The sequence below is a fragment of the Nomascus leucogenys genome, chromosome 9 (genome assembly GCF_006542625.1).
Source record: "Nomascus leucogenys isolate Asia chromosome 9, Asia_NLE_v1, whole genome shotgun sequence".
Classification (NCBI taxonomy): domain Eukaryota; kingdom Metazoa; phylum Chordata; class Mammalia; order Primates; family Hylobatidae; genus Nomascus; species Nomascus leucogenys.
In genome coordinates this window covers 63,144,806-63,171,760 of record NC_044389.1, presented here as the reverse complement: position 1 = coordinate 63,171,760, position 26,955 = coordinate 63,144,806, and the positions used below count along the sequence as shown (strand labels likewise).

Sequence of the window (26,955 nt, the reverse complement as noted above, 5' to 3'; positions counted from 1 at the left end):
AACAAATTAGATATAGAGAAATAAAAGGTTTAATTTATGATCTTCTGCATACAAAACCACACAAAAATATAGCCAGTAGAACTGATAAGTTTAAGAAAGTTGCATGATGAAAGGTTAACAGAGAAAAATCAATTTTATTTCTATATACTATCAATAATCAATTAGAAAGTGACTTTTAAAAATTCTATTTACAAGAACATTAAAAAATGAAATTTCTAGGGACAGATCCAACAAAATATTTACAAGATACTGAAAGCTATTGATAATGGTTTGGCTGTGCCCCCACTCAAATCTCAACTTTAATTGTATCTCCCAGAATTCCCAGGTGTTGTGGGAGGGATCCCAGGGGACATAACTGAATCATGGGGGCCAGTCTTTCCCATGCTATTCTTGTGATAGTGAATAAGTCTCATGAGATCTGTTGGGTTTATCAGGGGTTTCCACCTTTGCTTCTTCCTCATTATTGTCTTGCCACTGGCATGTGAGAAGTGCCTTTCACCTCCCACGATAATTCTGAGGCGTCCCCAGCCATGTGAAACTGTAAGTTCAATTAAACCTCTTTTTCTTCCCAGTCTCAAGTATGTCTTTATTAGGATCAATACAGCTATAAAACATTGATGAGAGAAATAAATAAAACCCAAATAAATGAAGAGATTTACAGCACTCATAGATCAGAAGACTCAATATGTTAAGATGTAATTATCTCCAAATTGATACCTATTTTAGCAAAATCCCAGCAGGCTTATTTGTAGGAATCAACAAGATGATTTCTACAAATTTAGGTGATTCTAAACTTTATATGGAAAAGCAAGGGAACCAGAATTTTAAGCAATTAAAAAAAAAAGTTTGAGGACTCATATTACCTGATTTTAAAACTTAAAGGCAATGTGACGTTGGCATAAAGATAGACATATAAATCAGTGGAATAGAATAGAAATTCACAAAAAATAGGTACATATACAGTCAAAGAATTTTCAACAGAAGTACCTACAAAATTCAATAGAAAAAGAATAGCCTTTTTAATAAATAGTGCTGAAACAATTGGATATTTAAATTAGAAAATAAAAAGCCTCTTACCTAACAAAATTTACAAAATTAGTTTAAAATAAATTATTAATACAAACTTAAATGTGAAACCTAGAACTCTAAAATTTTAAAAGAAAATGTAGAAAAGATACTTGTAACTAGGAATTCAAATAATTCTTACATAGGACACGAAGAAATACACACATACATGAATCATAAAAAAAAACTGATAAACTGGAGTTTATCAAAATTTAAATCTACTCTTCAAAAGACACTATTAAGGAAATAAAAAGACAAGGTACAGATGTTGAAAAAATATTTGCAAGACTCATATCTGATGAAAAAGTTGTAACTGGAATATATAAAGAACACTTAAAATCAATAAAACATTTCACCAAAGAAGAGATATGGATGGAAAATAAGCACATAAAAAGATGCTCACTTTGGGAGGCCGAGGTGAGTGGATCACCTGAGGTCAGGAGTTCAAGACCAGCCTTGCCAATGTGGTTAAACACTGTCTCTACTAAAAATACAAAAATTAGCCAGGCGTGGTGGTGGGCACCTGTAATTCCAGCTACTCAGGAGGCTGAGGCAGGAGGATCCTTCCAACCTGGGAAGCAGAGGTTGCAGTGAGACAAAATCATGCCATTGCATTGTCACCTGCGTGACAATAGTGAAACTCCATCTCAATAAAAAAGAAGAAGAAGAAGAAAGATGTGTAGCATCATTAGTCATTAGGGAAATACACCCACCCGCCTTACTGGCTAAAATTTTTTAACTGTCAATACCACGTGTTCTTAAAGAAGTAGACCACTGGGACTCTAATACCTTGCTAAGGAGAGAGTAAAATGATACAGACACTTTGCGAACAATTTAACAGTATCTTATAAAATTAAACATACAGCTGCCACATGAATCAGTAATCACATTCCTGGGTATATGCTTAAGATATAGGAAAATATATTTTCTTAAAAAGACCTTTTTAAAATATTTACAGGAAGTTTATTTGGAAAAGCCAAAAACTAGAAATAGCCCAATTATCCATCGACTGGAAAATAGATATGTAAACAAACTATTATCCACCTAGAAAATGCCATATTACTCAACAATAAAAAAGCAAACTCTCATTCATGCAACCATATAGAAAAGCCTCAAAACTTTATGATTAGTGAAAAAAAGACAACATAATTTATGATTCCATTCATATGACATTCTGAAAAAAAGGCAAAACTATAGGGACAGAAATCATATGGCTGGTTTGTCAGGGGCTACAAAGAATATAGTGAGGCATGAGGAAACTTCTCACATAATGAAAATGTTACCCTGATTGTGGTGAGACTGACACTACTGTATACATTTGTCAGAACTCATTGAATTACACACTTTAAAAACATCAATACATCTAACTTTCAAAAATGAATTATAAAAAATAATGGATGTGCTACCTAGCTAGGAGTAGTAGAGTCAGCTGACACCTTCTGGTTCTTAACTCTTTCTTTGTCAGCCTCAGCAACTGAGCTCATGACATATTGCATTCTCGGTGGCCCATACAAAGCACTGAGTAAACTGGTGGTTCAATAACCTAACCATTTCCACTAAATGTGGAACCCCTCTAGCAGGCAATCTTTGCTTTGCATTCCCTTCACTAGTTTGGAAGAGACTTTGCCCATGGGCATAAGGGCGGAAAGCTGCCCTTGTTCAACCATGCCTCCACACTTTTCCTTTTATGTTTAATACTTCTCAATTAACGTTTTGAATTCTTGACTTTATTTCAGAGAGGCTAGTCTGCGACAGATTGCATGTGGATCAGCCTGAAACAGCAAGATGAGGCTTGAGGATTGGATCACTCATCATGAGTTCTCTGGTAATGAGGTCCACATCCCCAGCCACATCCCTGGAGCGAAGTCATGTGTAGACAGGCCTAACACAAGGTACGGTCCAGTTGTTAAAAGATTCACATGTGGTAAGCTGGGATGCCATTCCATTCAAGGGGAATGTCCTAGCCAATAGGATGTTTCAGGCATTCAAAATGTATGTGAAAATAATGAATATAAGAACAATGGAATTAGTTGTTAAATTGCATTGATGCCCTATACGTTAATAATGCAAAAGTTAATGGCCTTAACTACTGGGTATCCTTTGTGCTCCTCTATGGACCATGATCTTCTGGTGAGTCTTCTGGTTTCACACAATATGTCCCTCCCAGTATTGCCATTTTCCTGAGCCTTTTAACCTCTTCCTCAAAAGTCTCTCTCTGCAATTTAGGCCTTTGAACTGCACTTGGTGCGGGCCATTGCTCGTTCCAGGTTTCTTGGAGCCACTCTAGCACTGAATTTGCCAGAGTCTCTTTACTAGCTTACAAGGAAGCCCTCATTTCATGAAGTGGGCAAGTCGAATAAAATGTAATGAGTTCCACATCCCTGGCCACATTAAGTCATATGCAAACAGGCCAAGGACAAAGTCATATGCAAACATATAAAAGATTCATATGTTTTAAGCTGGGATGCCATGCCACTGAAAGGGAATTCCCTAGTCAATAGGATATTTCAGGCATTCAAAGTCTCAAGAGGCACAAAGTCTATTGGCTAGCTTATAAAGAAGCCCTCATTTCATGCAGCGGACAAGCAGAATAAGACGAAGATCAAGCCAGGAAGTGACAGTCACAGTGAATGAGTTCCAAAGGCAGTCAAATGTTCAGCAGGAGCAAGTATGTTACACCAAAATCAGAGCTCTGATTAGGAAAATCTCAGCTCCTGATACACGGGATTGGGAAAAATGAGTAGATGTTTTTTGAAAATTTTGACCTTTCCAGATCTCTAAATCTTCTGAGCCTGAAGAAGTAGCCCACAGATCTTCAATAAGAGCTAGCAAACCCCCACAACTAGGAGTAGCAATGTAAGAAGAAAATAGAGGCCTTTCTCCCACATAAAAGCAGGTGTGTGCCTCAGGAGATATCTCCAGTTCCCTTATCAGAGTTACACTTCTGGCCACCAGGCTGATGATAAGGTCAAGTCACGGATAGGGACATGGTAGGTCTGATAAGAAAAAAAGGAATATTTTCCCACATATACTGCAAGACCTAGGACTTGTAGCAACAAGACTAGAGGGACTCATTGGACTAGATTCTGGGGATTCGAGGTCAGAGAAAGCAGAAATAAGACTAAATAAGTCAGAGTTTATTGACATGACACTTTCTCAGAACACAGGGCATTGAATTCTGGTATGGACCCCAGAAGATGGGGCAAACTCTGCTAGCGTGACTCCAAGAAACCTGGAACAAGCAATGGCCTACATTGAGTGCAGTTCAAAAGCCTAAATTTCAGAGAGAGACTTTTGAGGAAGAGATGAAAATGCTCAGGAAAATGGCAATCCTAGAAGAAACATATTGTGTGAGACCAGAAAACCCATCAGAAGATCATGGTCTATAGAAGAACCCAGAAGATAGCCGGTCGTCAATAGCATAAAAAATGTGCTAGTTACTGAAGCATCAGAATTATTAAGAAGTTCAGTGGTGGCTCTCCAGTGCATTCCAGGGCTAAATGCAGAAAAGCCCTGTTGCATACCTAGGCTACCTAAGCACAATGGGCATAATAGTACCTTGATGCAAGAGAAGCTAAGTGATGGAACTTAACCATAAGACACCAGGGACTTCTAATTATCATAAGGACCAATGATGTAAAGTGCCCAATGACCACCAAGGGCACTGCAGAAAGTTATGAAGATGGTTTATAGAACAAAACAGATGGGCAATCAATAAAGGAATAACTCAACTTGTATCATAGTTAGAAATTAAAGATGGTTACTTGAGGTTGAAGGCAGCCATTCCAGTAAAAAAGCACGATGATCCATATATCATTCAGTTTTTAGACCAAGAACTTGTTGACTAAATATGTGACCACATGCAGTATTCACCATAGCAAGTATTCATTGCAGTGATTCTCTTCTCCCCCAAGGAGACCTACTGGCATTTACTCAAATGAGTATACACAAAGGAAAATGTAATACCCACACAGTTAATGGACTACTGAATGCAGCATTCAAGCTGAGACTGGTATCTAGAGATCCAAAGAATCACTGTGGCCCCACTCTTAGAGTGGAAGCTTATGGAGGTCAGATGAGAAATGGAGTCCTGGCTAAGGGTTAGTTTATCCTAGGTCCACTGTGTCTATGCAGCCACTCAGGGATCACTGACTGAAATGTCTAATTCAGATTGCCATACATGGCAGCTGGCACAACCCCCATGTTGAATCCTGGAGAATAACTGTAGACTACCACAAGCTCCTCCAAGTTGTAGCCCTAATTGCAGTTGCAGTGCTACTTGCTGGAACAGACTAATGTGTCTTCAGATAGATACTATGTAGCTATCGATTTTGTGAATAAGTTCTTTTCTGCCTCAATTAGGAAATAAAGTCAAAATCAGTTTGAATTATCATTAAACAGACAATAACATGTATTTACAATTTTGTCTCGGGGTTATGTTTATTCTCCTGTCCTCTGTCATAATGGAATCTGTGCCGGTTGGGCACCACACAGAACTTCACATTGATTGATTCCATCAGTGACATCACACTGATTGGAAGGGATGAACAAGAAATGGGTAGTACCTGGCTTTCAAAAGGCGTGGTCACTCCAGAGGAGGGCAGATAAACCCTACAAAGCTCTGGGGGCCTGCCACCTCATACATTTTCTCTGATATACTACAGCCTTACTCAATGTGTTAGTTCTCTAGGACTGCTATAATAAAGTATTACAGAGAGGATGGCTTAAAACAGAAATATATTTTCTCGCAACTCCAGAGTTTGGCTTTTCTCCTCTTCGGCCTTAGCCAGCACTACTATTTGGGGACTCATTGAACACCTGCTACACAAGCATCAAATCCAATACAAAGTTGCATCCCAACCAGGGAACCCATTCATATGGTTTGAATCTGCATCCCCACCAAGTCTCATGCCAAACTGTAATCCCCAGTGTTGGAGGTGAGGCCTGTTGGGAGGTGACTGGATCATGGGGGCAGATTTCCCCATAGCACTGTCCTTGTGACAGTGAGTTCTTGTGAGATCCGGTTGCTTAAAAATGTGTGGCACCTCCTCCATCTCTCTCTTCCTCTTGCTAGGGCTATGTGAAATGCTGGCTTCCCCTTTACCTTTCAGCATGATTGTAAGTTTCCTGAGGCCTCTCCAGAAACTGAGCAAATGTTGCCCTGTTTCCTATACAGTCTGAAGAATCATGAGCCAATTAAACCTCTTTTCATTATAAATTACCCAGTCTTAGATATTTCTTTATAGCAATGCAAGAATGGACTGATACAGAAAATTGGTACTAGGTGTTGGCTATTGCTATAAAGATAACAGAAAATGTGGAAGCAGCTTTGGAACTGGGTAATGGGCAGAGGTTTGAAACTGGATAATGGGAAAAATGTGGAAGACCCAGATGAAGACAGGAAAATGAGGAGAATCTTAAAGTTTCCTAGATACTTGTTGAATGACTGTAACCAAAATGCTGATAGTGATATGAACAGTGAAGGTAGGCTGAAGTGGTCTCAGATTGAAAGAAGCAACTTATTAGAAACTGGAGCAAAGATCACTTTGTTATGTTGGAGCAAAGATCATTTTGTTATGTCCTAGCAAAGAACTTGGCTGCATTGTGCCCTGGCTCTAGGGATCAGTGGAACTTTTAATTTCAGAGTGATGATGTAGGGTATTTGGCAGAAGAAATTTCTAAGCACAAAGCATTCAAGATATATCCTGGCTGCTTATAAAAACCTATGTTCATATGTGTGAGCAAAGACATAATCTAAAACTGGAACTTGTATTTAAAAGAGAAACAGAGTATAAAAGTTGGGAAAATTTGCAGCCTAGCCATGTGATAGAAAAGAAAAACTCATTTTGGGGGGAGAAATTCACTGCAGAAATTTGCATAACAAAAAAGGATCCAGGTGCTAATAGCCAAGATAATGGGGAAAAGGCCTCAAAAGGCATTTCAGAGACCTTCGTGGCAGGCCCTCCCATCACAGGCCTGGAGGCCAAGGAGGACTGAATAATTTTATGGGTTAAGCCCAGTGCCCCGCTACCCTGTGCAGCTTCAGGACACCAGTCCCTGCATCCCAAACCCCAGCCACCCCAGCTCCAGCTGTGGCTCAAAGGGGCTCAGGTATAACTCAGGCCATTGTTCCAGAAGATGCAAGCCATAGCCTTGATGGCTTCAATGTGGTGTTAGGACTGCAAGTGCACAGAATGGAGGAGTTGAGGCTTGGGAACCTCTACTCAGATTTCAGAGGATATATGAAAAAGCCTGGATGTCCAGGCAAAAGCCTGTGGCAGGGGCAGAACCCTCATGGAGAACCTCTTCTAGGGCAGTGAGGAAAGGAAATGTGGAGTTACAGCTCTCACACAGAGGCCCCACTGGGGCAGTGCCTAGTGGAGATGTAAGAAGAGAGCTACCATCCTCCAGACCTCAGAATGGTAGAGCCACCAAAAGTTGCACCCTGTGCCTGGAAAAGCCACAGGCACTCAACGCCAGCACATGAGAGCAGCTGTGGGGGTGAATCCACAAAGCCAAAGGGGTGGACCTGCTCAAGGCCTTGGGAGCCCCCCTTGCATAAGCATGCCTTGGTTGTAAGACATGGAGTCAGGGGAGATTATTTTGGAGCTTTAGGGTTTAATGACTGCCCTGTTGGGTTTCAGACTTGCATGGGGCCTGTAGCCCCTTTCTTTTGGCCAATTTCTCCCTTTTGGAACAAGGGTACTTACCTAATGCCTATCCCCCATTGTATCCTGGAAGTAACTAACTTGTTTTTGATTTTACAGGCTCATAGGCAAAAGGGACTAGCCTTGATTCAGATGACTTTGGACTGTGGACTTTTGGGTTAATGGTGGAATGAGTTAAGACTTTGGGGGACTGTTGGGAAGGCGTGATTGTATTTTGCAATGTGAGAGGGACATGAGATTTGGGGAGCCCAGGGACAAAATAATATGGTTTGAATCTGTGTCCTCATCAAGTCTCATGTCAAATTGTAATCCCCAGTGTTGAAGGTGGGGCCTGGTGGAAGGTGATTGGATAATGGGGTCAGATTTCCCCCTTGGTGCTCTCCTTGCAATAGTGAATTCTCATGAGATCTGGTTGTTTAAAAGTGTGTGGCACTTCCCCACCTTTCTATTCCTCCTGCTCTGGCCATGTAAAGTGCCAGCTTCCCCTTCACCTTCTGCCATAATTGTAAGTTTCCTGAGGCCTCCCCAGAAGCTGAACAGATGCTGCCATGCTTCCTGTACAGCCTGCAGAATCATGAACCAATTAAACCTCTTTTCTTTATAAACTAGCCAGTCTCAGATATTTCTTTACAGCAGCGTAAGAATGAACTGATACACCCATTGTAGAGAAAATAGGTACAGGAGAGTGTTCATGAATATGGGGTCCTCTGGTCATATTATGCATGCACTATCCAGAAGCTGTCAGCTAAAAGTGCTGGAATGTTCACTGAAGGCACCACTGAATCTCCAGTTCAGCAGCAATACTATTCAAAACCGACGTGCATGCACTAGGATACTCACCAAGGAAAAGAGAAAGTGTCTCACTGAACTACAAGCTATGGCTGCCACTTAGGCACCTTGGGCATCTTGTACCCAGGAAGCAGCAGGCAAAAAGAGGAGACATGATCTTGTAGAGTAACTGATGCTGATCAGCAAAAAGAAGGACTGCAGTTACAGAATGGGGATAGGGAAGAATACATGGCAAACTCAGGTGAACCACCTAGGCATCTGTTCATACGCTGTTCCTAAATTTTAAATGAGAATGACAAATGTATCAACATGGGCCTGAGTAGAGAAGGATGATAAGGGCCTCAGGCCATTTACGAATAAGGATTTTGGATCACATCACAAAATCCTGGAAAGATGATAGACAAAGGCAGGAGATTTAGAATGGATAGTGGAAGAGGAAGATTATGAAATGATAGGGGCGGTAGCTCACCCCATTGACTTTATTGTGAGTTTCCTCTCATGAAGAGAGGCCTCTGTGCTCTGGAGGAGCTGCTCCATGTGCACATGAAGTAGATCTGTATGTTACAAGATGCATCATTCAGATATACCTTGTATAAAGGAATTTCTGCCAGCTGCGAGGAGCTTGGTGAGCTGACAGCCTCCAGCTTTTAACCCTTTCAAGATTGGCCTCAACTTTTCTTAGTGGTCTCCAGCCAATGAGTACAGTGGAGATACTAAGGCCTGGCTATTTCACCCCATGTGGGATAACTTGTACTGTGCAGCCCTCCACTGTGCTGAGAGATTCTCTGAAAGTTTGAGGTTAGGGCTCTGACCCTGCTCAGTCCTGCTTCCTCACTTTTCCTTTCACAGGTGTTGCTTTCTCAACAACCCTTGTGCACTCCTAATTCTCATTGTCTGCTTCCTGGAGATGCTAATCTGCAACAAATCACAATTGTATTGTTTTGGTTTGAAGGCAACAAACCATGAGAATAACTATTTAAAAATAAGATACTAAGCAAAAAGTTGAAGTTATTTCACCTAACACTGAAAATACATAAATTTTCTCATTTAATTCTCTAGTATATGATATTCAGTTTTTATCATAAAATGATATACAAAAATAAAACAAGGTTGACAGGATAAAGCCATTCTTATATAAAACAAACTCTGGAATTTTATCCAACTTCATCACCATAATTTTTTTTTTAAGATTTGGGGTCTCACTATGTTGCCCAGGCTGGTCTTGAACTCTTGGGCTCAAGCGATTCTCCCATCTCAGCCTCCCAAAGTGCTTATCTCCATAAAATTAAAAGTATTTTAAAAGTTAACAGACATTTCTATCTTCTATAGTTAAAAACAAATTGAAGGAGATAACTATACATTATACCAGAAAATAGAATTTAACAGATGCTAAATTAACCAGATTGAATAGCCTAAGAAAGGCTGGAGATTTATCCAGCTTTTACATTTTATTCCAGATATACTTGAGAATAAAGGGTATAAGAACCTTACTCTAAATCACCATAGAAACCCTCTTCATCAAGTACAAAAAGATCATAGGGATCCATGTATATACAGCATCTGAGACTCCTATCAAGTGAATCCTTACAGTAATTCCCAAAGACTCATCTAATAGTCTTCCAAGAAGATGGCAATAGCTAACCAGTACAATTATAGAATCCATCAGGGCTACCACTTATTCCGATCATCTGCATTTCAGATACTGTGCTCTAGCAAAATAAGGTCATTATCTCAGAACCAATTTTAAGAGGGGTGAATTCATTTCCCAATAAGATAAGGTGACCCAAAGTGAAGAACTGATGATCTTACAAGCTCATCCAGCAAAGTATCCAGCCTGAGGGATGACTCAGTTATAACTACCCACTGGGCTCTAGGAGCACAATAGTCAATGTGTGTCACAAACATTGAAGTTCCATCTCTCCACCACATGGCAATCCGCTGAACTTCTCACTATAAATAGAAATTATCTGGCACTTATGCAAGAAAACCATGGCCAGTCCTTGGGGGAGAGAATTCCCTGTCCTGACAGATGGGTATCAGCTAAATTACTCCCATCCCTTCTTCCAACCTGTATAGCTTCTGTCTTATGGCTACTATAACCAGTGGCATGGATCTCAGTGGAGAAGAAATCAGAGATGTTTATGTAATAGTGGAGCACAGATGATTTTGAAGCAAAGGATGAGAAAGCTAGGAGAATGAAGAATCTACTCTATCCCCTGACCCTGCCCCTGCCCCTGCCCCTGCCCCACATCATCACTTTGGATACCAACCCAGTAAATGTTGAAATGGGTGCCTCTAGTTGGTATAGTTTTTGGAGAAAAAAAGGCCTTAGTGAAGGAACAGGTACAAATTAAGACAAAGAAGTAAAGAAAATAATTTGTGAATAAGGGGAGTTTATCATAAGATTGAGGCAAAATGGATGTGTTCACTCACACCCCTCTTTGCCTAATTAACTTCAATTGAGCCTTTAAGAATCAATTTAGTGGTCAAACATTAAGAAGAATTTTTCTTGTTCTTCACGTCCCCTCACAAATCTTGACTTCGTATTACTTCAAAATGTTGCCATAGTACTTATGATTGCATTTACCATCTTCCATTGCAATTGTCTTTTTGAACTGAAATTTAAATCACATACTATAAATTCACACTTTAAAGGTGCACAATTCAATAGATGTTAGTATATGTACAAAGTTATGCAATTATCACCAATGTCTGGTTACACATTTTATCACACCAAGAAGAAACCTCATATTCAATAGTAGTCATTGTCCAATCTCCCTTCCATCCAGCCCTTGGAAACCATGAATCTACTTGTCTCTATAATTACTGATCCTGGACATTTTATATAAATGGTATCATGCAATAAGTAGTCTTTTTTTGCCTAGCCTCTTTTGTTTAGCCTAATGTGTTCAAGGTTTTTCATGTTGTTGCATGTAACACTACTTTATACCTTTTGATGACTGAATAGTATTTTATTACACTTAGGTACCAAATTTTTTATCCATTCATCAGTTGATGGGTTGGACAATTTCTACCTTTTAACTACTATGAATAATACTGCTATTGACATTTGTATGTGAGTTTTTAAGTGGACTTAGGTTTTCAATTCCCTTGAATATGTGTTTGGTAGAATTGCTGGGTCATATAGTAACTCTACGTTGAACTTTTTGAAGACCTGCCAAACTGTTTTCCATTTCCCATTCCCACCAACAATGTAATGCCTTTCATTTCTCTAGTCTTCAAGCTTCTTGAGGGTGAGAACTAAGTCTTGTTTTCTATTGTATTCCTAGAGCCTACAGCATAGAGCCTAATGCACTATGGTTGTCTATATTTGTGAAAGACTGAATAGAAGCCCAAAATAATTTTTTTAACATTTTTGCCTTCTTCTTGAACATCCCTAATCAAAATATACCTTCCTGATATCTTTAACTTTCATCTCTCCAGACTTTTTCCCCTACGAAGCTGTTGTGAATAATTAACATACTCCTAGATACCAGCACTTCTTGAAATAGGTGCTCTGTGATTGCTAGACCAAAGAATTGTGATCTACTTGGAGTTGCTCACCAGCATATTAAAGAAGTTAATGTAAGATGATCTGATAGTGGAACCAAGTGTTTCCAAGTTGCCAGCTGGCAGGCAGTCAGATGTTCATGCATATTTCAAAGTGATCCTCCAACAAATATAGGCACAGGACATATTTGGCTCTAGGACACCATCTGCTGGCCCTGCTGTCAACAACACTAAATGAACCTGGAAGGGAATGGACTACCACATGGGGCAAAAGGCAACATATGTTACTCATCCCATTACAAAGGCAACCAGAGAAGATGTGCAGATGAAAGGGCCTTCAAATTCTAGCAGCTCTGAATGGGGATTAGTCTCCCAAAACTGGCTCATAAGTAGCCTGATGACTTCCAGCTCTGACCGGTTAAAGAGACTATTGCATAGAGGAAATACCTACTTTGATCTTCAAACACAAAATGGACATGTGATGTGGATAGAACTTAGACTTTAGACATGAATAACTCCTCTTGATATGAAATAGGTTATATCACTCATAAAATCGCATGTGAATTTACATGAATTCCTTGTAAAATCTCACAAAAATATTTCCACTTCTGCTCCTGACTGATAGACATTTATTGATTCTCACAAAAAGAAGACTCTCCCTGATATTTTACATAAGACACATTTCAAACATTACATTGTACACAGAAAAGTAGCCTCATTTCAATTTTCCAAAAATAGAAGTTGATAGTGAATAACTATGTTCGGTAAATTCCTGCGATTTTACATAAATTACCTATGATAAGCAGAATGCCCCTTTCTCACATTAATGGGATTAAGGATATCCATTCTCTAATCCCAAGAACTGTGAATATGTTGCATTACATACCAAAAGATCCTTTGCTTCATGAACAGACATTTTTCAAAAGAAGAAATACATGCGGCCAACAAACATATAAGAAAAAGCTCAACATCACTGATCATTAGAGAAAGGCAAATCAAAACCACAATGAGATACCATCTCATGCCAGTCAGAATGGTGATTATTAAAAAGTCAAAAAACTACAGATGTTGGCAAGGTTGCGGAGAAAAAGCAACACTTTTACACTGTTGGTGGGAGTGTAAATTATTCAACCATTGTTTGCCAATTCTTCAAAGACCTAGAGACAGAAATAGCATTTGGCCCAGTAATTCCAATACTGAGTATATACCCAAAGGAATATAAATCATTCTATTATAAAGACACATGCATGTATATGTTCATTGCAGCACTGTTCACAATAACAAAGACATGAATCAACCCAAATGCTCATCAGTGATAGACTGAATAAAAAAAATACAGTGCATATACACCATAGAATACTATGCAGCCATAAAAAGAATGAGATGATGTCCTTTGCAAGCACATGGATGGAGCTGGAAGCCGTTTTCCTCAGCAAACTAACACAGGAGCAGAAAACCAAACACTGCATGTTGTCACCTCTAAGTGGGAGCTGAATGATGAGAACACATGGACAGGACACATGGAGGGGAATGACACACACTGAGCCTGTCAGAGTGGGGCTTGGTTGAAGCAAGAGCATCAGGAAGAATAGCTAATAGATGCTGGGCTTAATACCTAGGTGATGGGATGACCTGTGCAACAAACCACCATGGCACATGTTTACCTATAACAAACCTGCACATCCTGCACACGTAACCCTGAACTTAAAAGTTGAAGAAATAACAAACGAAGGGCCTTTGCTGATGATATAATAAATATTATTGACTTTAAAACAGGGAGATTATCCTGGATCATTAGATGGGCATAGTGTAATCACGTAAGTCCTTAAAAGGAGAGATATTTCTGGGACCAGAGTCAGGAAAGAAGCTTCTGAAGAGGAAGTTGGAGAAATCTGAAGGGTAAAAGGGTCTTGACCCACTGTTGCTGGAGGGAGTGGGAAAGCTTAAAAAGAAACATGAGCAGCTTCTAGGAGCAAAGACCAGCCCTCAAATGACAACCAAGGAAGTAGAGAACTCAGCCATATAATCATAAGGAATTGAATTTGGCCAGCAACCTAACTGAACATGGAGGCAGTTGCATGCTCAGAACCTCCAGACAAGAATGCCATCCAGCCAACACCAGGATTTCAACCTTGTGATATACTATGCAGAGGGCCCGGCCAAGCCACACTGTATGGACCAAACAATGAAAAAAGAAATGTGTGTGTGTGCGGTTGCCCAGGCTGGAGTGCAGTGGCGCGATCTCGGCTCACTGCAAGCTCCGCCTCCCGGGTTCACGCCATTCTCCTGCCTCAGCCTCCCGAGTAGCTGGGACTACAGGCGCCCGCCACCACGCCCGGCTAATTTTTTGTATTTTTAGTAGAGACGGGGTTTCGCTGTGTTAGCCAGGATGGTCTCTATCTCCTGACTTCGTGATCTGCTCGCCTCCACCTCCCAAAGTACTGGGATTACAGGCATGAGCCACCACGCCCAGCCAGAAATGTGTTATTTTAAGTCATCAAATTTGTAATAATGTGTTATGGCAGCAATAGAAAACTAACATATTCCCAAATATCAGTATGTTAAACTTCAGTATACTATGGTTCTGAAAACACAATTACCATTAGAATGGCCACTTCTAATTGCATATTCCCAGGACCAAAGCACATTCCACTACAATGTTATTGTTTATAATGTGTACCTGGGAAATTTATGCTCATAATTACTGGGTAATTTTAAAGATGTTATCCAATGATAGTATACTGATTTCTAAGTAATTATCCTCCCCAACATTTATACTTTAATGATCCACTTTTAAAAATGAAATATATTATTACTTTGTCAACTAGTTAGGTCTTTATAAAATTGCCTGACAAGTTTGATGCAGTTCACTTTAGGAATATATCTCTTTCATTATATGTTTTAACATATTTCATTAGATTTATGTTTAATATAACCACATATTATATACTAACATATATAAATTAGGCATATAAACAAAAGTTGGTGATTATTAAAAAGTTGAATGAATTAATGCTTAGAAAAATGTGAGAACATAAATGATACTAAAGATTTACAGACCTCAAAGTACAAAGAATTCTAAGGCAAAAGTCATTCATATTTTTAGTATATAAATGTATAAAACCAATAACATCAAGTTACTTTTTAACAAGACTTTATTGGTATAATGACCATATTTTGGTATTTATATTTCAAATTAATAGCTTGAAGTTACATGTGGCTTTAGTGCAAGCATATTATAGTTGCTTCAGTTCCTCATCTGCAGAACAAATGTTTAGGATATTCCAAGCTTTACCTGCTCCAGCCAGTGCTTCTAAATTAAACAATGCAAACGAAATTGAATTACTCCAGAGGTCTAGAATATAACATAAAATCTGGATTTGGAACATGGACACTTACTTTTGCTGAGCTCTTTCAGCCAGTCTTGCAATCTCTATAGCTGCTTTCCTTGCTTCAAAATCTTCCCTTTTCACTCTCTCTCCAGTCCCTCGGTAGCCTAGCTCCACCAACTGGCGGGCAAGCGTTTCATCCTAGAGAGAAAATCAGTTGTTAGGTGAGTGGGCAAATGAGACATACTACTTTTACTTACTTACATCTTACAACTGCAATGTATACCAAACAATTGCTTTAAATGAAAAATTAAATGTATTTAAAAACTAGACATGATCTATTAGATATAAAAAACTAGAATTTTTCTAATAATACATTTATACACCTCTTATTTAGTCTTCCCTTTCCCATATATTTAAGATGAAAAAAAGAAAATGTCAATTGCTAATTTTTCCTAAGGGATTAGAGGACAAAAGTTTGTTGTGTTTTTAATCAATTTATGAGAACAGCTGTAGGTAATTAATAGAGTATCTTTAAAACAATAAAAATAGAGACAATGGTACTCATACACAAAAGACGTTTTAAAAACCGATGGCAAAAAAAAAAAAGAACCAGCTGCTTTGAGAGAGCTCAATGTTTTACAGCCTTACTTCCTTGAAGTCAATTAACTGATGGCACAGAACATTATAACTTCAAATACAAAATGAAGAGGAGCAGATGAATTTCTTACTTAACTATGAAGATTGTTTCCATATAATGTTGGTACCAATAAAAACAGAAAAGTAGAAACCTAAGATCACCACAAAAAAACTTCAAATTGAAAAAAAAAAAAACTTCCCAGTATTTTAGGCCTTACACTTTTCTTACTTTAAGAATTATCGCATACATCTTTGTCAGTTGCATGGTATACTTAAAAAAATTGTTTCCCCATGATTTGACAAGATACCATTTTTCATAAAGCTATTAGTATAAAGATTAAAGTATTAAACAACAGTATTTATATATTAATAGTGGCCATTATCATTTTAATTAAATATAAAATATCTAAAACATAGTGAAAACAGAATCTATTTTATTATTAAGACTTAATTACTATATTGCTGTTGAATGCAAGAACTGTCTAACAGTTAAAGAAGAAAACTTAAGATGTCTAGTTAACAGTCTATTCAAACCATAGTGGTTCAAGTTATAAATATTCAAGCAAAATAAAAAATTATATACTGTAAGCCTAGAAACCTGCCACTTTTATAATCATTAAAAGCAAATACTAAACTCCACGAAGCAATGTGTATACATTTGCCAAATGATTACAATGCAAAGCAACAGGTCTTGGAAGCCCCAAGGCTATTATTCTTGTTTCTGAGACACTCCCTTGCTTAATAGATTTCTCTATTCCTGTATCCTTTAGTGTGAACCACAAAACTGAACAAATATCTCCACCTAGTGGAATTAATCTTTAATAGAAATACCGATGCAGATTTGGGGATTAATTTTACAAAAGTGAGATCATTTGAGTAAGAATTTTCTTAAATACATTTCTAAATGTGAATTTGTAGAAAGGACTTTCAGCTCAGTGAGGTTGTGGGACTCTTCTGTAGGAATATACATTCCTTGTGGTCAAACATAGAATTTTGTATAATAAAGATTACTTACAATTTGCTATATTTATTTTGTATACTGAGTGAATTTTGTATCCCTGTGTGCTTTACCTGGGTTACACAAAATCATTTGGACAATTCTGGACTCACCAGTGCTAAAATATATTGCAAGAAATGGCATGATCTATTGAGAAAATAAACTGAAAGTCGATATTCATTGCCTCACTTACCATTATCATAACCTAAACTGGTGGAATCATGAGTCATCTGTCCATTATGACAACGTATTTCTTGTATGTCTCAAAATATACTAGTTAAGAGCAAAGCTACTAGCCCAAAGGAAGTACAATGCCCAAGGTTATCTGAGGAATCTGAGACTTTCTTGGGGGATTTGGCTTAAAATGGAATCTTGACTTGCATATTCGAACATAACTTTTTCCCAACCCCCAAAATAATGTATTTAAGGGACACAAAGAAAGACAAAGTCTCAGTGACAAACTCTAAGGCTTGGCAGGTCTCATATTGCCAGAATCCAGAAGAATTTTCCACCAAATATAAGGTGGATAGACTTGAATTGGAAAAAAAATCTATAGGTCCACTGGAAAGTTTGTTTTTTAAAAATTGCATATCCTTTTTACATTATCTGCCCTAGGATTCAGAAATGTGAAATCTATAACAATCAGAAGGCTAGTGGCTGGCCACTTACCTATCAACTAAATGAGTGTTACTAAATTCATTTCATCTATTTCTACTTACAATAGTAATACATTATTGTTGTGGAAAACCTAAAGATATAGGACAAACATATCATCCACATCATATATCACTATGATCTTAGCACTCAGAGATAATCACTGACATCTTGGGGTATAGCCTGTCAATCCTTGCTCCTGACATGTGTGTGGGTGTGTTGGATTTCTTTAAACAAAAGTAGTATCATGACTCCTGCTTGCAGGGCAGAGAGAAGGCACCTAGACCTGTACCCACCAGCACACCTTCCTCAAGCCAACACCGTCTCCAGCACAGTCTCCAGTAGGGGCTCACTCCCCCTCCAGCTGCATTGCCTCTGTCACTGTGGTGAGTGCTGCAGGGAGGCAGCCACCTCAGCACCTGCTACCACTCTGCTGTGGTTGCCACACTTCACCCTGCTCCCCCAGTTCAGTGAATTCCAAACCTCAAGGAGCAAGAGAATAAAGTCAGGGCCCAATACAAGTCCCCCAGACTTAGAGCACACAGTCCAGGAGCTGGCAGTTAAGCACTGGCCCCCTAAAATCTCCCAGAAATGAAGCCAGTCAGCTGGATCCACTTTATACCATAGCCAAACCCTCAAAGTCATCAAATAGGATAAAAGAAAAATAAAACCCATCCCAAAGTCAGAAACCTCAAAAATTGAAAGTACATAAGCCCACAAGGGTGAGAAAGAATCAGCACAAGAATGATGAAAACTTAAAAAACCAGAATGCCTTCTTTCCTCTTAATGACCACATCACTTCTCCAGCAAGGGTTCTGAACAGGACTGAGATGGCGGAAATGACAGAAATAGAATTCAGAATATGGATAGGAACAAAGATCATTGAAGTTACAGGAGTATATTGAAACCCAATGCACAGAAGCTAAAAATCATGATAAAACAATGCAGGTGCTGACAGACAAAGTAGACAGTAGAGAAAAGAATGTAACTAACCTGATCGAGCTGAAAAACACAATATGAGAATTTCATTATGTAATCACAAGTATTAATAGCAGAATAGACCAAGTGGAGGGAAGGATCTCAGAGCTTGAAGACTGGCTTTCTGAAATAAGACAGTCAGACAAGAATAGAGAAAAAAGAATGAAAGGAATTAAAAAAACCTCTGAGAAATATAGGATTAGGTAAAGAGATGGAATCTATGACTCATTGGTGTCCCTGAAAGAGATGGGGAGAATGGAAGCAACTTGGAAAATGTATTTCAGGATATCATCAAAAGAACTTCTCCAATCTAGCTAGAGGAGGCAATTTTAAAATTCAGAAAATGCAGAGAACCCCAGTAAGGTACTTCACAAGAAGATCATCTCCAAGATACATAATCATCAGATTCTCCAAGATTAAAATGAAAGAAAAACTGTTAAGGGCAGCTAGAGAGAAGTGTCAGATCACCTACAAAGGTAAATCTATCAGACTAACAGCAGACCTTTCAGCAGAAACTCTACAAGCCAGAAAAGATTAGGGGCCAATATTCAACATTCTTAAAGAAAAGAAAATCCAAACCAGAATTTCATATTTGGCCAAACCAAGCTTCATGAACAAAGGAGAAATAAGATCCTTTCCAGACAAGCAGATGCTGACGGAATTTGTTACAACCAGACCTGACTTATAAAAGCTCCTAAAGGAAGCACTAAATATGGCAAGGAAAGACCATTACCAGCCACTACAAAAACACACTGAAGTACATAGACTAGTGACACTATGAAGCAACAACATAAACAAGTCTGCAAAATAACTAGCTAAAACTGTGGTGACAGGATCAAATCCACACATATCAATACTAACTTTGAATGTAAATGGGCTAAAAGTCCCGATTAGAAGACATAGAGTAGCAAGCCAGATAAAGAACCAAAACCTATTGCTGTCTTCAAGAGATCAGCCTCACAAGCAATTACACACATAGGCTCAAAATAAATGAATGGAGAAAAATCTTCCAGCAAATGGAAAATAGAAAAAAGCAGGGGATGCAATCACAGTTTCTGACAAAACAGACTCTAAACCAACAAGATAAAAAAAGACAAAGAAGGGCATTACATAATGGGAAAAAGTTCAATTCAACAAGATTTAATTATCCAAAATATATGTGCACTCAAGACAGGCGCACCCAGATTCGCAAAGCAAGTTCTTAGAGACCTTCAAAGAGACTTAGACTCCCACACAATAATAGTGGGAGATTTTTAACACTCTACTGACAATATTAGACAGATCATCGAGACAGAAAATTTCAAAGATATTCAGGACCTAAACTCAGCATTAAATCAAATGGAACTGATAAATATCTACTGTCTACCCCAAAATAACAGAATGTATGTTCTTCTCATTGCCACCTGTCACATATTCTGAAATCGACCACATAATGAGAAGTAAAACACTCCTCAGCAAATTCAAAATAATTGAAATCATAACCAACAATATCTTGGACCAAAGCACAATCAAATTAGAAATCAAAACTTAAAAATCCAATCAAAACCATAAATTACAGGAGAACTGAATAATCTGCTCCTGAATGACTTTTCAGTAAATAATGAAATTAAGGCAGACATCAAGAAGCTCTTTAAAACTAAAGAGAACAAAGGTACAATATGCTTGAATCTCTGGGACACAACTAAGACAGTGTCAAGAGGGAAATTTATGGCACTAAATGCCCACATCAAAAAGTTGGAAAAATCTAAAGTTAACAACCTAATATTACAATTAAAAGAACAAGAGGATCAAGAGAAAACAAATCCCAAAGCAAGCTAGCAGAAGACAAGAAATAACCAAAATTAGAACTGAATTAAAGGAGATTGAGACACACACAAAAAAAATTCAGAAGATCAACAAATACAGAAGCTGGGTTTCTTGAAAAAATTAATAAAATAGGCCACTAGCTAGACTAATGAAGAAGAAAAGAGAGAAGGTTCAAATAAACACAATCAGAAACAACAGGGGGATAAAACCACTAACCCCAGAGAAATATAAACAACCATCAGAGAATATTATGAACACCTCTATGCACATAAACTAGAAAATCTAGATGAAATGGGTAAATTACTGGACAAATAAACCCTCCCCAGACTGAACCAGGAAGAACTTGAATCCTTGAATAGACCAATAATGAGTTCTGAAATTGAGTCAGTAATAAATAGCCTACCAACCAAAAAAGCCCAGGATCAGATTAATTCACAGCTGAATTCTACCAGATGTACAAAGAAGAGCTGGTACCATTCATGCTGAAACTATTCCAAAAAATTGAAGATGGGAGAGTTCTCCCTAACTCATCCTACAAGGCCACCATCATCCTGATACCAAAACCTGGCAGAGATACCACAATAAAAGAAAACTTCAGGCAAATATCACTGATGAACATTGATGCAAAAATCCTCAATAAAATACTGACAAACTGAATCCAGCAGCACATCAAAAGCTTATCCACCACAATCAAGTTGGCTTCATCCTTGGGATGCAAGGTTGGTTCAACATATGTAAATCAATAAACATCATTCATCACATAAACAGAACTAAAGACAAAAACAACATGATTATTTCAATAGTATGCAGAAAAGACCTTGGATAAAGTTCAACATCCCTTCATGTTAAAAATTCTCAGTAAACCAGGTATTGAAGGAACATACCTTGAAACAATAAAATCCATTTATGACAAACCCACAGCCAATATCATACTGAATGGGCAAAAGCTGAAAGCATTCCCCTTGAAAACTGGCACAAGACAAGGATGTCCTCTCTCACCACTCCTATTTAACATAGCATTGGAAGTTCTGGCCAGGGCAACCAAGCAAGAGAAAGCAATAAAGCGTATTGAAATAGGAAGAGAGGAAGTCAAATTGTCTTTGTTTGCAGGTTATATGATCTTATATCTAGAAAATCCTATCAACCCAGCACAAAAGCTTCTTAAGCTGATAAGCAACTCCAGCAAAGTCTCAGGATACAGAATCAATGCGCAGAAATCACAAGCATTACTAAACACCAACAACAGACAAGCAGAGAGAGAAATTAGGAATGTACTCCCATGCGCTATTGCCACAAAAAGAATAAAACACCTAGGAATACAGCTAACAAGGGAGGTGAAGGAACTCTTCAAGGAGAACTACAAACTACTGCTCAAGGAAATTAGACAGGACACAAGCAGACGGAAAAACATTTCATGCTCATGGATAGGAAGAATCAATGTCGTGAAAATGGCCATACTGCCCAAAGCAATTTATAGATTCAATGCTATTCCCATTAAACTGTCACTGAAATTTTTCACAGAATTAAACTATTTTAAAATACATATGGAACCAAAGAAGGGCTCATATAGTCAGGATAATCCTAAGCAAAAAGAACAAAGCTGGAGGCATCACGGTCCCTGACTTCAAACTACAAGGCTACAGTAAACAAAACAGCATGGTACTGGTACAAAAGCAGGCACATAGACCAATGAAACAGAATAAAGAACTCAGAAATAAAGCCACATGTCTACAACCATCTAATCTTTGACAAACCTGACAAAAAAAAGCAATGGGGAAAGGATTCCCTATCTAACAAATGGTGCTGGAAGAACAGGCTAGCCATATGCAGAAAATTGAAACTGGACCTGTTCCTTACACCATACACAAAAATTAACTCAAGATGGATTAAAGACTTAAATGTAAAACCCAAAACTGTAACAACTCTAGAAGAAAATCTAGGCAATACCATTCAGGACATAGGCATAAGCAAAGGTTTTATGATGAAATCACAAAAGCAATTGCAACAAAAGCAAAAATTGACAAATGAGATTTAATTAAACTAAAGAGCTTCTGCATAGCAAAAGAAACTCTCATCAGAGCAAACAGACAACCTATAGAATGGGAGAAAAAACTATCGTCAGAGTGAACAGACAGCCTAAGCAGAATAGGAGAAAATTTTTGCAAATTATGCATCCAACAGAGGTATAATAACCAGCATCTATAAGGAACGTAAACTTACAAGAAAAAAACAATCAACCCCATTAAAAAGCAAAGGACATTGGGAGGTCGAGGCAGATGGATCACGAGGTCAGGAGTTCAAGACCAGCCTGTCCAAATGGTGAAACCCAGTCTCCACTAAAAATACAAAACATTAGTCAGGTGTGGTGGCACACGCCTGTAATCCCAGCTACTCAGGAGGCTGAGGGAGGAGAATTGCTCGAACCCGGGAGGCAGAGGTTGCAGTGAGCTGAGATCACGCCACTGCATTCCAGCCTGGGCGACAGAGCGAGACTCCATCTCAAAAAAAAAAAAAAAAAAAAAAGCAAAGGACATGAACACTTTTCAAAAGAAGACATACATGTGGCCAACAATCACATTTTAAAAAGCTCAACATCACTGATTATTAGAGAAAAGCAAATCAAATCAAAACCAAAATGAGATACCATCTCATGCCAATCAGAATGGCTACTACTAAAAAGTCAAAAAATAACAGATACCGGCAAACTTGCGGAGAAAAAGGAACACTTACACATTGTTGGTGGGAGCGTAAATTAGTTCAATCATTGTAGAAGATAGTGCAGCAATTCCTCAAAGACCTAAAAACAGAAATACCGTTTGTCCCAGAAATATCATCCCTGGGCATATACCCAAAGGAATATAAATCATTCTATTATAAAGATACATGCACATGTATGTTCATTGCAGCACTATTCACAATAGTGAATTAATCTAGATTCAATCTAAATGCCCATCAATTACCAACTGGATAAAGAAAATGTGGTACATATATACCATAGAACACTATGCAGCTATAAAATGAATAAGATCATGTCTTTTGCAGGGAAATGGATGGAGCTGGAGACCATTATTCTTAGCAAACTAACGCAGGAACAGAAAATCAAATACCACATGTTATTACTTAAAAGTAGGAGCTAAACAGTGAGAACACATGGACATATAGAGGGAAACAACACACACTGGCAGCTATCACAGGGAGGAGGATGGGAGAAGGAAGATCAGGAAAAATTACTATGGGTACTAGGTTTAATACTTGGGTGAAGAAATAATCTGTACAACAAATCCCCATGACACTTTTAGCTATATAGCAAACCTGTACACATAACTCTGAACTTGAAATAAAAGTGAAAAAAAGTCATATATATGCTTTAAAAATTAAAATATGTTGTAATTAATAAAGTTCAAATAAAGGTCATTGAAAAGTTTGCAGATTTAATCATTTAAACATTTTACCAAAAAAAGTGAATCATGCTATGTAAAATCTCTCATGACCTACTTCTTCAACATTTAACAGTACATCTTGAACACCTTTCCATTAAGTATATATACAATAAAACTTTAGTGATTACATATTCCAAACAATCTGTAAGGACAGATATTGTACATATTAATAATTTATTATTGTGCCTTCAGGTCACTGCCTTCCTCGGAAATGAAAATGATATGAAATCCTAATTTGATTTGTATTGCTTTGATTACTAATGAGATTCACCATCTGTTCACACATTTATCAGTCATGTGCATTTCTTCCTTTTGAATTGTTTTGAATTATTAAATGAACCCTTTGCTCATTTATTACTAACTAGTAACAACTTTGTGTGTGTAATAAATATATTAAATAAGCGTCTGCAAAATATCTACAAACAGTCTTCCTAGGTCATTGTTTTCCTGAAACTCTTAATAGTTCTTACTCCAAAATGTTCAAAGCATTTAGGATATATTTTGGTGCCTGGTGTTGAAAGAGAAATACTTTTACTTATTCAAAAAGTTTTTTTATTCCAAAAGACACAGCTGAAACAGTGTTAAGTATTGCTTCTTTTCTCCACTGATTTGAAATTTTACATTTCTGTATACTCAATTCTTAAGTATATTAGAGGTGATTTCTCTATTTCTATTCTGTACTATTAATTAGTTTCTCTGCTCGTTCAACTGTATCACGGATAGTGTAGATACTGCCCTCTCAACCTGCCCAGGGAGAAAGCCCCACCACAATTTGTTTGACCTCCACAGATTTCAAGCTTCACTTGTATCAAGCTAGCTGCTTCCAGGAACAGCTACTTGACTCAAGATAGAAAGGTTAGAGTTGGGAGTGTCAGAAAGCATGGCATATTCAAATACCACCTTCTACTAATTTTTGGCAATCTGGATAATTTATAATACCAGATTTCTTAATGTTAAAACAATATGACAGTTTTGGAATAAGCTTACAGCAGGAGGCGTCTCCCCAAAACAGACTTTGGGATGCGGATTTGTGTGCAGAAAATTTACTGGAGAGCACTCTCAGAATTTGCACTTCCAGAGGGGTGAAGAAAGCAGGATTGGACAGTGAGATAATTTATAACACAGGGCCTCAGCAGCTCTGGAGTTGGATGGTCCTTTCGAGATGACCCAAATTGATTAAAGTGGCCACATCTTTTTATCCACAATAAGCAGTAATTTAAAGAGAACTACCCCAAGAAGGGAGTATGACTTTGGAAGAGGTGTTTAGGGTGACTACAATCAGCCTAGTAAGGGGTTTGTCAATTTTATTGATATTTTATAGAAGTAATTTTTGATAGCATTGATCTCTATTTTTTTTTCAATTTTCTACTTCACTGATTTCTGCCCTTTGTTATTCCTTCTGTCTACTTGCTTGGACTCAATTTGTATTGTTTTAAAGCTTCTTAAGGTAGAAGCTACTATCATTAATTTCTAGACCTTTCTCATTTTCCCATATAAACTTTTAAATCTGTAAATTTCCCTCTATAGATTCCTTTATGTATATCTAACAAACATATATTTTGTTTTCTTTTTTACTCAAATCAAATTTTTTTTCTAATTTTTCTTTTCTTTTTTGACGTTGAGTTATTTAGAACTATGTTGTTTATTATCCAAATATTGGGGAATTTGAGGGGTATATTCCTATAGCTCATTTCTAGTTTTAATTCTGTTGTGATCACAGAATATACTTTTGTATGATTTCAGTATTTTAAATGTATTGAGACTTGTTTTATGACCCTGCATATAGTCCCTCTTCATAAATGCCCCATGTGCATTTGAAAAGAATAGGTATTCTGTTGTTTTGTGAACTGCTCTTTTATTTTTTTTTTTTTTGAGACAGAGTCTCACTCTGTCGCCCAAGCTGGAGTGCATTGGCACAATCTTGGCTCACAGCAACCTCCACCTCTTGGGTTCAAGGGATTCTCTTGCCTCAGTCTCCCAAGTAGCTGGGATTACAGGTGTGCACCACTGTCCCCGCATAATTTTTGTATTTTAGTAGAGACGGGGTTTCACCATGTGGACCAGGCTGGTCTTGAACTCCTGACCTCAAATGATTCACCCACATCAGCCTCCCAAAGTGCTGGGATTACAGGCGTGAGTCACTGCACCTGGCCTTTGACTGCTCTTTAAATCTTTTACATACTTAACATTTATTCTAACTTCTGGTTCTATCAGTTACTGAAAATGGAATGTTTATGCCTCTAGAAACAATTGTGAATTTGTCTACTCTTTCAATCCTTATCAATTTTGCGTAATGCATTTTGAGGATCTGGTATGAGGCATGTAAGCTAAATGTTTATTAAAATGTATTGACTGACTCATTTATCTATATTAAAAAGTCCTTCTTTTTCCCTGAAATACTTCTAGTTCTGAGGTCTACTTTTCCTGATATTAATATAGACATTATAACTCTCCTTTTCTTTATGCTTGTATAATACATATTTCCCATCCTTTTAATCTATTTAAAATTATCGATTAATGTTAATATAAAATTAACATTATATTAACATTATTTATAAATCATAATTAATGATGAATAAATCATTAATTATAAAACCATTTAATGTATTAACATTAATAGATGGTTAATTTAATGTTATTAATATATTACTATAAATATAACATTAATATTAATCTTAATGTTTTATTATTAATCTATTAATGTTAATACATTTACATTAAATTGTTGTATTATATTTAAGGTGGGACAGCACATATGGCTCTTGAACTTTTATCTATTCTGACCATCTGTGCCTTTAAATTGAAATGTTTAGATCATTTTCATTTAATGTAATTTTCAGTATGGTTGGGTTTTAATATACTACCTTGTTATTTCTTTCTTATTAGTGCCATTTGCTTTGATATTTGATTATTTTTGCTTTCTGTTTTTTTGTTTCTTATTTCCATTTTATCTGCACTATTACATTTTTAGTTATATGTCTACTTTATTTTTCAGCAGGTACTCTGTGATTTACAAGAAGAATTATTAGCTTATTACATTCTACTTTCGAATAATATTACACCATTTCAAGAACCCATTG

The 26,955-nt window shown here is 37.5% G+C and overlaps 1 protein-coding gene across 2 annotated transcripts in view; it reads right to left on the bottom strand.

The window, feature by feature from the left end:
• Positions 1-26,955, bottom strand: part of CFAP299 (cilia and flagella associated protein 299) — a 659,626-nt gene that overhangs the window by 617,142 nt on the left and 15,529 nt on the right. For both annotated transcript variants that reach the window (XM_003265806.4, XM_003265805.3), the window contains exon 2: positions 15,432-15,562. In XM_003265806.4, the coding sequence (XP_003265854.1) occupies positions 15,432-15,562 (131 nt within the window). The remainder of the gene's footprint in view (positions 1-15,431; positions 15,563-26,955) is intronic.